The 14,634-nt window shown below is 38.0% G+C and overlaps 1 protein-coding gene across 1 annotated transcript; it reads left to right on the plus strand.

Moving 5' to 3' along the window:
• The first annotated feature begins 4,510 nt into the window (after positions 1 to 4,510).
• On the plus strand, positions 4,511 to 7,197 carry LOC104254245 (parvalbumin, thymic CPV3). The gene is made up of 4 exons (XM_009807939.2): positions 4,511 to 4,571; positions 4,936 to 5,068; positions 5,508 to 5,617; positions 7,172 to 7,197. Exons 1-4 carry the CDS (start codon positions 4,511 to 4,513, stop codon positions 7,195 to 7,197), a joined length of 330 nt encoding a protein of 109 aa, XP_009806241.1.
• Positions 7,198 to 14,634: the final 7,437 nt, after the last annotated feature.

Here is a 14,634-nt window from a genome sequence, read left to right on the forward strand (position 1 = left end):
CCCAGCAACCATTCAAATTGGATTCTGTAATTATTTCTATATGATTAAAGCATGTGCCTTAAGAGACAACTTGAAGTGGCAGGCCATAACTTATTTTGTTGTAAAGGCCCTTTTCAATAATTATAGCTATATTCACACTAAGATTCTCTGCCATTACCATTGAGACATCACCATTAATGATCAACCACATAGATTAGAGTATCTATTTTAGTTACTTCCAAACTCATTACAAAGGCAGAATCTGTTATCCAGGATCATGATACAATTGTTCTGGCCCTAACACAACCAGGGCTGACAGATGGAGTTGTATGGGTTTTAGAACAACTGCTATAGCGTCTCTTTACACTATTGTAGTTGGTCTCAGGTTAACACCTCTCCTCTGTTCTCACCTGGGACAACTGCTGATGTTTCTTTTGCATCTGCTTGAAGTCATGTCTTTGTTTGATTGCCACTGCTAATTATCTCTGTACTTTACACCAAACAGAACACAAAGAGTACAAGACTAGTCCACAACCTGTCAATGATTTACCAAAACACAACCTTCCTCTGCTTATTAGAGAAATGAATGGTACTTGATTTGAAAACAGTTGTTTTATATGTTTAGATTTCTAGCAAGAACTTATCAATATGAATGTTCCGTATTTCTCAGAACTACACCTTCAAGTTTAATTCTGGAAGTCTGAAACCAAAAAAAAAAAAAAAGTCTTTAATATTCCTGTATATACTGTGCATAAAGACACCTCTGGGGAAAACAACAGAAGTAAAGTTATACAAGTACATAAATCTTCAGATGAACGACTCAATAGCACTTTCAGATGTCCCTAGTGGAACAAAAAAACCAAAACCAAATAAATAAACAAAAAATTCATAATTTTTCTTGAATCTCATAGGAACAAGTGCTAAACGTTCCTGGAAACTGTGCAATACTCTGATTCTGTACCAGATTTTGCACTGTTGTTAACTGCCCATTACCTAGCAGCTGTTGTTCTGGTTGAACATTTCTTTATAGCATTACATTGCTTGCATAATATCTTTTAGAAAATTTCTTTATAGATCTCAGTTTTTGAACCCCTAAAGTGATTACAATCACCTAAGCTAACACATACCCCAGAAGTAAGGAAAACAGGCAGACAATTTAGCTGTAAAATAGATTATCTAATTGAAACATCCCTTTTATAATATACTCATCCCTGTTTATTTCATTCTAATTGTAGTAGAGGGAAACCTGTACTTCAGATGAAGTGTCATTAATAAATAAATAAAACCCAGTAACCCTAGATTCCCATCTGTATCAATATACAGTGACATCAACTTGATTCTGAAATTCAGCTCTTTTCAGCTTCTGTAAACCATCTTTCAGCCAGGATTAGCATCACTTTTGTTGTCAGTGTTGAATTTCAAACATTAAAAGATCCCTTCGTAAGCAATAATAGTGAACTTACTGTAACAATTAGCTCACTTTCATTTGAGATCATATTTTAATATAATACTAATCCTGGCTACTTTACTACTGTTGAATACATGTAAAACCAGTTCAGCACCCTATGCGCCATGCCAGAATGTATGAGGTAACTAGATGCCATTCTTCGAGCATTTGGTGCTTATATTTTAATACAATGCCTGAATTAGTTGCAGACATATTTTGAGCTTTAGTATTATATGCTCACCTTGATCTCATAATTTTCCTCTACTTCATTTTAATTTCCTCATTCTCATTAGCTTTCAGTAATTAGTGCTGTATGGCAAGTCAAAAATTTAAACAAAGCAAGCAGTTCAATGAGCAGTGTGTAGGAGCAAGCAGAAATAAAGGAAGCCTACTATAAAGTAACATCTATGGCACTATCACAGAGGTCTAAAAAAAGCCTTTTCTCTAGAAACATCTTGGCAGTAAAAATGTCAAGAGGAATCAGTAAAAAAATCTTCTGTTAAAACTCATGTCAACTTGAGATGATCATAAAGGAAAAAAATCACAACAGAGTGCAAAAAGGTACCTACAAGGATGAAAGCTGTTTCAGGATGATACTGTAGAAAGCACAGTATGTGCTTCATTCCCACTGCCACTGTCTGATAGATCATAATATCATGCAAATCTCAGACAGAAAGCAATATGAATATATAGTACTGAACGAAGAAGGTAAACGGAAAGAACACCAAAAGACTTGAGATCAGATCTTCAATTTGTACAAAGCAGCATTGTTCAATTTGTTTTAATCAGACAATACTAATTTACAGCAGCCCACGGTTCTTAGGTTTAATAGGAAAGTGTTCTTCCAGATTACTATAAACAGTTTCCCTACTGAAAGAGAAAGAAGACAGCATTCTTTCATTACTAGATAGCTGATATTTGGGATTAAAGGTAAGTCTGATTATTTGTGATTTATGCCACCTTCTTTTGTGTAAAAAAGAGACAGCCAAAAAGGTAAAAGTATCATTAAATTATGTCTGCTTTTTCATGTTAATTATACCTTGTATTTCTCTATCCAAATTCAGACAAGCAGGTGCTATGGAGCAATTACTATGCTTGACACTTTTCTCACTGTCCTTAAACCAATCAGGAGTAAACCCACTATAGTCCATTAACTTACACCAAGGCTTAGATATATAACTACTCTACTCTACAGCATAATTTGTAACTTCTGCTACTATAAAAATATTACTTGTTCAGCATACCATGCTATTTCCATTCATTAAAAAATAAAACAATGCTCATGTATTAGGACAATGTTACTTTAGATACCATAATAGACTGCTATGCAAATACATGTGTATTTTATTGGTCTTCATCCTAGAATTTTGTCCACATAAACCCCCTTAAAGATGGAAACAGATTTTTGTCTGAGAAGGAAAACCTCCCATCTCCTGTTCCCACTTTTCTTAAGTTTTTTTTCCAAAATTAATGCTCTTGAAATATATAATAAACCCCCACTTATTTACACCTACAATTTTAATTTCATATTAAGGAAACAGATTGTGAGAGCGTGTGTTGTAAAATCTATAGAAATCCATCTCCACACTAACAAAGTCTGATTCCCACAACTTCAAGTCTATTATTGATTCCAAGAAACTTAAAATACTCAAAATAGATTATTAAGTAGGCTATCTGATTATACATAATATTCCAAGGAATACAGACAACAAGATTAGCTTATTCAGATTTGCCTAGTTTCAGAGTTTTCCTGCCACTGAAGGCATTGGTTTCTGTTCTACCCCTGATTAGGGACAGCACTTTAATTTAGAAAATGGTCAGGAAATATGAAATGAAGTTTACTGTATAAAGATCACCCCAAATCATAGCATGCTTCCCTCTATCCTAGTGACAAGTTATCTTTGTCAGAATGACACATTGTCACCTCTGATCTTTCATCTCCAACTTCCTTTATACGTTCCAAAGGATCAACAGACTTAGGGAAACCAAATTATCACAGAATCACAGAATCATTAAGGTTGGAAAAGACCTGCAAGATCATCAAGTCCAACCATCAACCCAACACCACTATGCCCACTAAACCATGTCCTGCAATGCCACGTCCACACGTTCCTTGAACACCTCCAGTTTCTTTTCAAGGTCCAGAGGTTAACTGAAAATCTTTAGCATTGTTGGGGATTGAAAGGCTAGGTTTGGATGGCAGAGTTTTACTTAATTAAGCACAAGTGGATTTATTAAAAAAAACCTGTTCTTCTTGTCCATATTATCTTAGGATATAAATAGAAAAGTTTAATTAGTTAAGGAAGAAATTTGAGCTAGGTCTCAAATCAAACATTTGATCCATGAAACAGTAACCTAAGTAGTGGTTATTGTCACCTTTTGAATCCTTTATAAGCCAGAATGGCAAGCCAGAGCCAACATTACTATTTTGCCTGGTATCTCCTCAGCTATTTTTCCTTTACTTAGCTGAGAAAACTATAAAGGTGAGCAGCTGACTTGACATTAATTAAATTACATTACTGTGCAGAGATGCATCAGTAGTAAGTACAACAAGAATTGTTCTAAGATTTTTATTTGAATTGCTGGAATTACATATGGATGGACCTTACATAGATAAGTATCAGTTTTCTTTTTATTCTTCAGAGCTGCTGGGGGAGAAAACAGAAGCAAACCTTCTTGACTTTCTTTTTTCCACTGCATATACTGTTATTTGTATTGCAAGATGACATGCATTCCAGTAAGACTAATTATTAGATTAATGATTACACAGAGTTTACAAATGTGCTGTACTTAAATAGGATGCAGGTAAATTATAAAAAATTTATCAACTCACAACATCATTTATGTAATCCATCTCATTAAAAAGTATTATTTCAGCACTGCTATTTTTAAGGAAGTAATTTACTAAATCTTCTAATTTGTTTACGAATAGCAGTGATGTTGATTTGATCGATTAGATTCATCTACCCTTAGAAGTCTTGTTAGCCATATAGTATTCTTCGAAACACAGAAAACCCCATTTGTTCTAAGATGCATTTGCATTCACAAATTTGTTTGCAATATACTATTTTGCACAGGTTTAAAATGAGCCTTACAGACATTCTAAGCCCTTCTGATATTGCTGCTGCTCTGCGGGACTGCCAAGGTGAGAAAACAATTAAAACTCTAAAAATCTATTATTTTGGGTAACACGTGGCAAATTTAATTCAGTCCCAAAGGAATACTGAACAAGCGCATACTGTAAACAGATTTCTGTAATCTCTTTACTTAGCTGTCACAGTGTATTTGTTTATGACTGGTTTATATTGTCAGTTTGTAACTTAGCCCCCATGTGATTTTTTCTGATGTTTAGGAGGGTATGGTGCAGTATGCCAAAATTTATTCTTTGACAGGCTTTATCTATCATTCATGTTTAGAACAATTAAAATGTAACAAAGCAGCATCCTCAGACCATTTAGGAACAGTGAACCAGTGGTCTGGAGTTAATTTATGTATTAATTTATTTTCAGCTCCAGATTCCTTTAGTCCCAAAAAATTCTTTCAGATCAGTGGGATGTCTAAAAAGAGTAGCAGCCAGCTCAAGGAGATCTTCCGGATTCTCGACAATGATCAAAGTGGCTTTATTGAGGAAGATGAGCTCAAGTAAGGATTTTCTGTATTAACTATTTAGAGGCTATCCAAAAATCAGCACTTTTTTCCTTCCAGAACTGTTCTGTAAATGTGAGCACAAGTTATACTAAACGCTGATAAAACCTTCAGCAGATTGTGAAAAGTGTATTTAAGTAGATAATCCCTACAGAGAAAAACAAATTAGTAAATACCTGCCTTTAATGCTCAGTATAGAAAAAATAACTCCCTGAGGCTGAATTTTGGTAGTGGGTAGGATCAATTGTGTCAGGGCTGGACTTACAAAGCAGAAATGTGTATGACTAAGATTTAGCTTGTCAAACAAAGCAGTATTTGGAGGACCTGGCTATTGTGGTAAATTATTTATTTACAGATAGCTATCAGTTTGATTATACAGCCAGCATAAAAGAATGATCATGAATTTCACAGAATATTAAAGTTGTATTCTTCCTAGGTATTTCCTTCAGCGGTTTGAGTGTGGAGCAAGAGTGTTAACCACCTCAGAAACCAAGACCTTCTTGGCAGCTGCAGATCATGATGGGGATGGTAAAATTGGGGCTGAAGGTATTAACTTATTTTTATACAGAGTAAGGCTCCTCGAGATGTGTTGTAAATGATGTGTGAGTCTCTTTTACGTTGATGGTACATTAATGTACCTCCAGTGATTTTACTGAAACCCTTGCAGTAGCAACCTGTTTAGGGGCAGAAATGGTTCCTGATCTTACAGGTTCATCTCTACAACTCCTTTTGCACAAGCAAGTCAAAAAACCCACCTAGGCTGCCCTAAGGAACTTTCTCATTGCCGCTCACTCACAAATTTCCAGTCATTTTGAAAGGAACTGCCCCTTATTTCTCCTCCCACTTACTCTGAAGTAAAGCAGCACTAGCATCGCTTGTAATACACAAATGTAAAATCAGGGACAAAAGAACCAGCTCTACACAGGAGAATCAACAGCACATATATCGGCTCATTTACAGCAGTTATCTCCCAAGAGAAATTCCACTACTCAGTGAAATCATTCACAATATGCAAGACCTAGCAGCACATAGTTCAGTATTTGTTTTGCAGAATAAGGAGACAGAATGATCAAGTGTCACTACCCTGACACGAGATCCCAGAACAGGCTGTGTGCAAGGGGATGGATGCTGTTTATCTTCAGTGGCAGGTTAAGGACCTGATAGGAAGGAGCAGCTGTTTTAGGAAGAAGCATATTGCACTCAGCCCATGGAAATACCAGTGTGATTTAATGGCTGCTCAGTGCAGAAACCTACCGGTCTCATAATTCCGTATTTCTGTATCCCATTTTGAACAGGAAGCACACACGCACACAAAAGGCTTGCAGCCAGTGGCAACTTGCCCCATGAGAGAAGCAAGCTGCCTAGACGAGCATGAAAAGGGCTTAGGGAATAGCATGCAGGGAATGTGCTGATGTGCAGATTCCCTAGCTCACTGTGCTAGGACAGAACTCTTCTGTTTCTTTCTTTGGAAGGAATTAAATCCAGTTCCTTAGGAAATGTGCCAGAATAAACACACATGATTTATGAAGCAATCAATATACTAATACAGTTGTTCAGGGACAGCACTGATCAGATACTCTAACTCACAGAAGCCAAACATTTAAAAGATCTTCCAAATAACAATATCTTATTGTACAACACAATACTTCAGTATCATACCATATAGTACTGCACAATGTTTTTGGCTGTAGATTGTGCTATAAATCAACACTTCTCAACTGCTGAAGCATTACAAACAGCTAATAAGACACATGGACTTGCTTTTCATTCTTTTACTTCAGCTCTTAACTTACTCAAATTCCGTATTAGCCATCCCACTGTTTTTGCCCAAGACCATTATTATGCAGAGAGAAGGCTAAAACTACCTCGAACATTTTATTATTGCTTATAAATATCAGCAAAACATTACCTTTCCATCTGTTGTTTAGAAGAGGAAGTTTAGACAATGTCTCTTTTCCACACATGTTTTTTCTCTGGTCATCTAGCAGGTAATTGTCTTCTCTTCATTCCTATTCTAAATGTCTTGTAAGCCACTAATCTTTTATTCCTAATCCTTTCATTTTAATATTTCTACTGTAAACATTCTCTTATCTTCTGCAGAATTCCAGGAAATGGTGCAGTCTTAGAGGTTCAAAAGGACCAAACAAGACAGAATTGGGATGAATCTGCACAAGACACTCCAAAACCTTGAAAATCTGGAGTCCCTTACTTATCTTGACAGTGTCTGTTTTTTGTTCATTGCCTTAGTAGCATAATGAAACACTGATTAATGATTTTTTTTCATTGTGTGGACCATTAACCATGTTCTAAACTCTACTTTAGCAGACACTTCCCTTAAAAATATCCAATAAAAATTAATCCTATACAGTAGCTTGTGTCTGTTTTTCTGACTGCTAAACTGAAACGTGTGAATTCTTAAACTAAAAGTGTTAATCCCTCCAAGATCTTGATCTTATCAGGCCTTCACATGTGGAACATCTTTTGAAATCAGTGGGAAATCAGTTTACAATAGGCCTCCTGGATTAAGCTTGAAGTTCTCAAAACACTCAGATCTTCGTCAAAGACTAGGAGCTCAGATATAGTTGTGAGGTAGATGAGGATAAAATCTCTCACTGACTTCCAAGTGAAAAGCAGTCATACGCTTTTGCTTAAGAAGTGGTTTCTGCATGAGAATGTTGCAGTTTCAAACCGCTCTTTTTACATTAGACAATTAAGAGAACAAGAAAGTAAAAACCACATGCCTTCCTGCAGAAAGAATTAAAAGGAAAGCCTATGTGGACTTGAGGTTTCAGAAAACTGTGAGGCTTTAAAAAGCAGCAGGGAAACAAAAGGTATCTTCTTGGTGGTATTTTCTAGCTTTCTCAATACGGAGGACTAAAAGTATGGAGGAATAATTTGTAGAAATGCATGTTGAGAAAGTTCCACATACTCTACCTGCTATTTCCAGGCTATGTCTGCTGTATTAAAAAAACCCTTCACAAAAGCATCCATCTTTGGGGATGCTGAAGAAATGTCTTTTTATGAACAAACAATTCAGTCATTAGAAAAGAGAGATGTTCAGATGCTCTGATGGAGTATTTACATATTCACTTGTTTTCTCAACATTAACAAGTGCTATATACTGCAGTTCACACACATGCAGCTTCTAGGAGTCACTAGAATACAATAGAAGCCTTTTCAGCAAAGTGAATGGTTCAGTCACTGCAATTTCAATGCACTTCTTCCTTTGCTGCAAATGACTACATTCAAAATTAACTGCATTTTTTTTTCTTTTCAAAAGTCTCTATAAATACTGGTAATTGTGCAGAAAAACACTAAAACCAGAGCTGAATTGTTTATGAGAAGGGGAAGAGACTAAAGAATCTGAATGTACTTGCAAGAAGGGCTGTATCTTTCCGAGCAACAAAGTCACAAACACAGAGTCCATATGGTTAATGCTTCGATATGCCAGGCCCTTTTCTCTGTCCCAACCTGTATTTTGCAAACCTAACAAAACAGTAATTGAAAAATTCCTGTTGGCCTCAAACATACTCATCATCAAAGCAAAACCAGTTAAATAAATTAAAATTCTCCTTTACTCAGTGTGAAGAAAAGTTCATGGAGTGCCATCCTCCAAGACACCCTAGAGAGCTGCACCAATACAAATTCTATAATGATTCATCCCTGAGTACTCACCTCTGCATGTTCTCTGCAGCCATCTACTCTTTTGGGAGCCAAGTACTGGACAGCCAGCCAAGAAACATCTACTGCCTTTTAAAAAAACATACATACATATATATATATATTTTAATTCACAATTCTTAAAAGTTGACGATTGAAAACAGAATTTTTGTCCCATTTCAAAATGTTTTCAAGCAGCTTAATTTGGCATACAAGTTGATTGTAAGCTGGTATACTCAGTACACATGAGAATTTAATATGGTCATCACATTTCTCCTTTTATTGTGCAAAAATAACACAAACTGATAAAAATTAACATTTAATTTTAATAATATTTCTTAACTTTATGAAATATGCTCACCTGGCATAAATCACTAGACTACCAGTGACTTAAACAGAGCTACTCAGATTTACACAAGCTGAGGATCTGACCCATGAGGATCTGACCCATGGAGATTCTCATAGCATAAGATGGATGTCACAGGATATTCACGAGAAATAAAGTGTGTTCTTGGCAATGAAACCAGTCTGATGACAGAAGGGTCTTGGAGTAGTTCACATTTAAGTAACAAACAAATCGCTCTCCATTTCACTGACAATTAAGTGTCCTGACCTTGACTAATCATATTACATCAGGCAGGCAAATGCATGCAAAATAAAGAATTTTTCAGTTGCTGTTGCACTCTGAACTCTAGCTCCTCTCAATGTCTTAGCCTTTGCACCATGGACCTAGGCAAAGAAACCCAGAGGCAAAGTACAAATTCTGTTATTCTCCACTAAGATGCAACACATTGCTGGAGCAGGTCACTGGACAGAGGTGGACAGAAGATTTGTGCAGTGCCCTGGCCCACAACAAGTTTGTGAGTGAAATTAGAACTTTCTTCATTTTCCAGAAAGAAGAATATATCACAGCTGCCTGCATCTGAAGTTCCTGGAAAACATATGAACTACAAAATGTACTTAGGCCCAATCAAGAAGCAAGGAACAAAAAGACTAGAGAAGCACTTCTTGGCGTGACACGTATCCTTTTAACTAATTTGTATGTAAAGGCTTTAGAAAAATCTTGTTCATCATTACTCATTCAAAACACATCTCAATTGTTTGTTTATAGCTTATTACTGTATACAAGTTGTGCACTACACTACCAAACAGAAAAAATACTACCCACTTACTCTACTTGAGACATTTTGAGATCTCTCTAATATCCAAAGTACTGCAGTTAAAGGAACCTTTCCATGCATTTCCATCAGGAAAAAAGTACCTTAAAAATTAATAGTACAACAGCTACTCCAGTAGATTACTGTTCTCTGTGGGAGAACATTTTAAGTAAGGAAAACTTGTTGACTTCCACTTTCTGAAGTGGAAGAAACTTTCAAAGTTAAAACAACTTATCCCTTTCCTGGAATCCTTGAAATGCCAAATCACACTTTTGAATGCTCTCGTGATAGTGATAACTCAAACTGGATTTACTCACTGGCAGAGATACCCGTCTGCTCCATGGACTAAACCAAAATGCCATTGGTAAGCCTTCTTCTAGAGACATGGTACGCAGAATTCCAATTGTTTCAAGTAGGGACTTGTAATTGAGAAAGCTCCTGGGCAGGGTTTTATTGACTGACAAGGAAGGGAAAACTAAAGATATTTACCATATTTAACCATCATTTAACATGTGGATATGGGTGCTCACTGAAGGGAATGAGCAGCCACTTTCTATAATCATATATTTAATGAATGGGATGGAAATAAGGACTGGATTAATAAACTGCATTCACTACAAAGTTTTGACATGAGAGGCAGCATTCAGAAATTAGCTACTACTGACAATCATGCTTACAGATTCCAACAAAAGTTGCAACTAGTTATCAGAATTACCACTTGTACATTGTATACTAAAATTATTCACTAGACACAACAACTATAAAAATACATCTTGAATACTTGTGATTCCATTAAAATACAGGTCTCCAGAGTTTCATTCCATGTTCACATTATTTACTCCATAATACCTTGTGCCATGTTACCCTGCCTGTGAACAGTTAAAATATAAGAGAATAAACAGTGGCTTTATTCAACCTCTAAGCATAAAAACCACCATGCCTTAAATACGTCAAACTATGACATAATTCTTCATGTAATTCTCTCTCTCATTTCTTGCTGTGATCAGCAGGGAAATAATTAGCATATTACTATAATTCATCTTCAGAGCTGAAATCCTTTCAACTGTCTAGCCCCTTCCTCATCCTCTCTTCCCAGCTTTTTTTTCATGTGTACTACAGATCCAGGCTAGTAACAACACCTAGGCATTCCTGTTAAACACATTAGAGAAATCAAAACATTTAAATATCTCAAGTTTTGCATGAAAGCAGCTTTTTATTGCTATTCAGTGACTTTGCATCCTTAATCATAACCAAAGCTAGTGTAAAGTTACTACCTTCCTTTATGAAATCTCTGATCCTGCAAAGCAAATACATTCATTATTAAACCATCTTTACTCACCATAGCACTCAGTTGCTCACATTCCTTGACACCACACTAAGAAGAAATCTGGAAGAGATGAATGACACTTAGCAGGACCCCTGCATCTAGCTGCAGAGTTGTATTTTCACACAGAGCTACAAAGGCCTGTTACAGTATTAACAAAGCACGCAGACCAGGGATACTCAGGCATTGTGCTTTTTGCTGGATCACAGCACTATTTTGTAATTTATTTGCTAAACTAATCCCAAACTGCTGAGTCTACACATTCGTTAACACATTTAGACCACATACTGTCAATAGAACAGCTATTTGAGCTGTCAGCTGTATTTATTTACAGCTGTCAGCTCTAACACCCAGAGTGATTTATAGTACACCTTTTTGTTAAGTCTGCTACTAAGCAGCTGACGGAAATGCTCAAAACAGCACCTAGAAATAGGCTCAACAAACCAAAAAGTATGACTACACAATGCTGAAGATACTGTCTCTTACACCTATGTCATTTTTTTAATAAATTGGAAATCACTCATAAAGTCGTTAATTATTTGTCTCTTGATGCAGGGCTTGTCCTGTCAAATTCCCAATGTACTTATGCAGCAGTTTAATTTTACATAATCATGGGCTAGGAATCACATTTCAAACTCAGGGTGATCTGATGCCACTTTGCAAATGTCAAGGTGTGGTGTTACTGCACATACAATTAAGAAGATGGAATGAAACTGGAACCACAATCGAAGTTTCTTCCTGCCCTGTTAATTTGTACATTAGAAATGTAATAATTTAAGTTAATTGAATCTGTTATCACTTACTCTTTGTAGATTCTCACAAATACTTCCACCAAAAGCAATGTCAAGTTACAGATGAGGTTGCACTGAGCTGAATTATGTTTTAGCGATCACTACACATACATTAATTCCCTTCCCAGGGAAAGTCTGGCACAGAAACACCTTCCTTAGCAATCACCAATTACAGTAAGTATCCACTGTCCAACCATATATGCCTCCAGAATATATACCCTGCAACAGTATTTGTATTACAGCAGTAAATAGGCACTCTAGTCATAGACCAGGATCTCCATTGTTGCAAGTCCTGAACACACACAAGCCAAAGTCCAGAGTCACTGCAGTTTTATAATTTTTTTAGTAAGAAATTAATTAACTTGACTATCAATACCACCAATTTAAGAATTTCCATGTTTTGTATTAAGTGAGTAGTATAAATACATTAACTTCCCCTCCCGCCTGCAGTCTTGATCACCATCCCACACCCCCCTGTAGTATACCACAAACGAAGGGGGGGACTTTGCTTTTTTTATTTGATATATTCAATGCTGACTGGATGTTCCCAGAAATTCTCTCATCTGTGTTTCAGCCTTCAGACAGACCGTAACTCTAAAGGGATGATCTGCGCACACTGCTGAATTTTAACTCACAGCTGCAGGGTAGGAAGCAAGAATTACTGTATTTGGATGCCTCATCTTGACACATCTGGCCTGATCCTTAGTCAGCCCCTGCTCCAGAAAACCGTGTGGAGTTCAGCACAGCAGGACCTTCCCCCATCCTGCTTTCCTGTGCTGGCAAGTGGCAGGAGTCATCTTCCACTGTGGCCCCTCTGAACAACTGCATTAAATTATAAATCAGATTCTCTCTGCAGCTTTGGAAACATTTCCTACAGCTGTTCAAGACCTGGTGAATGGAAATGTTCTGTCTGCTGCTATAGCTCAGCCTGTTGTGCTGCTCCTACCTGTCCCGTCCACACAACATGAACAACTGCTCAGCTCTTGAGAAATATGGGTTAAACGCCATACATACAGGTAGGAAAGGTGACACCCAAGGTGGTGATGAGCTCTGCACCCATGGAAAGGGAGCCTGCACACACAGTACATTCATATTAATTCACATATTTAAACTCTGTGTTGAGCCAGCCTGAGAGGGCCCCAGCATGGCTGCCCACCAGGCTCACCAGACCTCACAGCCAGCCAGCATCTCTATTTTGTGCCTCCCCTCCCTCACAAGACGCAGCACCCTCCATTTCATGCCTCCTCTCCCTCACAAGAAACAGCCCCCTCCATTTTGTGCCTCACAGAAAGCAGCTCCCTCCATTTTGCGCCTCCCCTCCCTCATAAGAAGCAGCCCTCTCTGTTTTGTGCCTCCCCTCTCCCGCGGTAGGCAGCCCCCTCCAGTTTGTGCCTCACAGGAGGCAGCTCTCTCCATTTAGTGCCTTCCCTTCCTCACAAGAAGCAGCTCCCTTCATTTATCTGCCTCCCCTCCCTCACAGGAGGCAGCGGCCTCCCTCAGACCGGGCAGCAGGAGGGTCTGCAGCCCTGGCAGGGCAGTGGGTGTGAGGCAGAGCTGCAGGCCGACTCTACCAGCCCAGGGGGAAATACTGGTCATCTCTCTCTCGCTTACACTGCTCACTTTTTGAGTACAGACATGAAATATTAAACTACTGCAGTCTTACAGCATCTTTATTCCACACAGTGCTCCTACAGCACTGAATTGGGTTCTCAAGTAAGCCATCAACTGCTGAGGCTCATGGGGACTACCCAGAATGACACTACTAGCACTGAAAGTAAATATAAACTGAGAGTGATGATAGGAACTGAAATAATAGCAAAGGTGAAAAATTAAAAACTCAATAAATACTGTTTTCTTTCAGATTTAATTTGGCACAACTTCAAGAAAGCTTACCAGTACATTTTTCTAAATGACCTGGTGGAATGAGATGTTCAATTCTGTCTTTTATACCTTACCTAGGTGTTTATTTAAGCAATTATATAACGTCAGTTTATTTAGATTCCTAAACTTCATACTCCTATAGAGAAGCAAAGTGATACATCTCTTACCATCTAACTGTTTTTACTTATAATTTCGTTCACACTGAATTTTGATTAAAATTGGAATTGAAAAGTAACAGAAAAGCTGAGTATTTTATTAGTTAAATGCCATTATCTTAAAAGTACCAGACAAAAACCCGAAAAATAATCAGAATACATGGAATGCATCTAGTTACGGAGAAAGGATTACCTGCACTAAGTGATGCTGGATGACATTTCCTCCAACATACTCAAACTTGTAGATCTCATCTTTCAAATCTCGGATTTAACCTCTAAAAATAAAGCGTTTCTACTTTTTTCAGCTGCCAGGCAGCTTTGATCTAACCAGAAGGGAACTGAACTGCGCTGTGTTTGCTCTTCAGCAGAGGGGTCTTACGGCCAAACGGTGATTTGGCACTGCAGCGCCGGCCGGCCGCTCTCCTCGCCTGCGGAGGGGCTGCCCGGGAGGGGCTGTGCTGGGAAGCTCCAGCAGCGCTCACGGATCACTGGCCAGGCACAACCTCTTGCTGAGGGAAGCCGGGATCCCCGGGGCTCCCCAGCCTCCTGCGAGCCCCCCGATCACCAGGCAGTGACCGGAGCCCGCTGCCCCGGG

The sequence above is a fragment of the Gavia stellata genome, chromosome 18, assembly GCF_030936135.1.
Source record: "Gavia stellata isolate bGavSte3 chromosome 18, bGavSte3.hap2, whole genome shotgun sequence".
In the NCBI taxonomy this organism is placed as follows: Eukaryota; Metazoa; Chordata; class Aves; order Gaviiformes; family Gaviidae; genus Gavia; species Gavia stellata.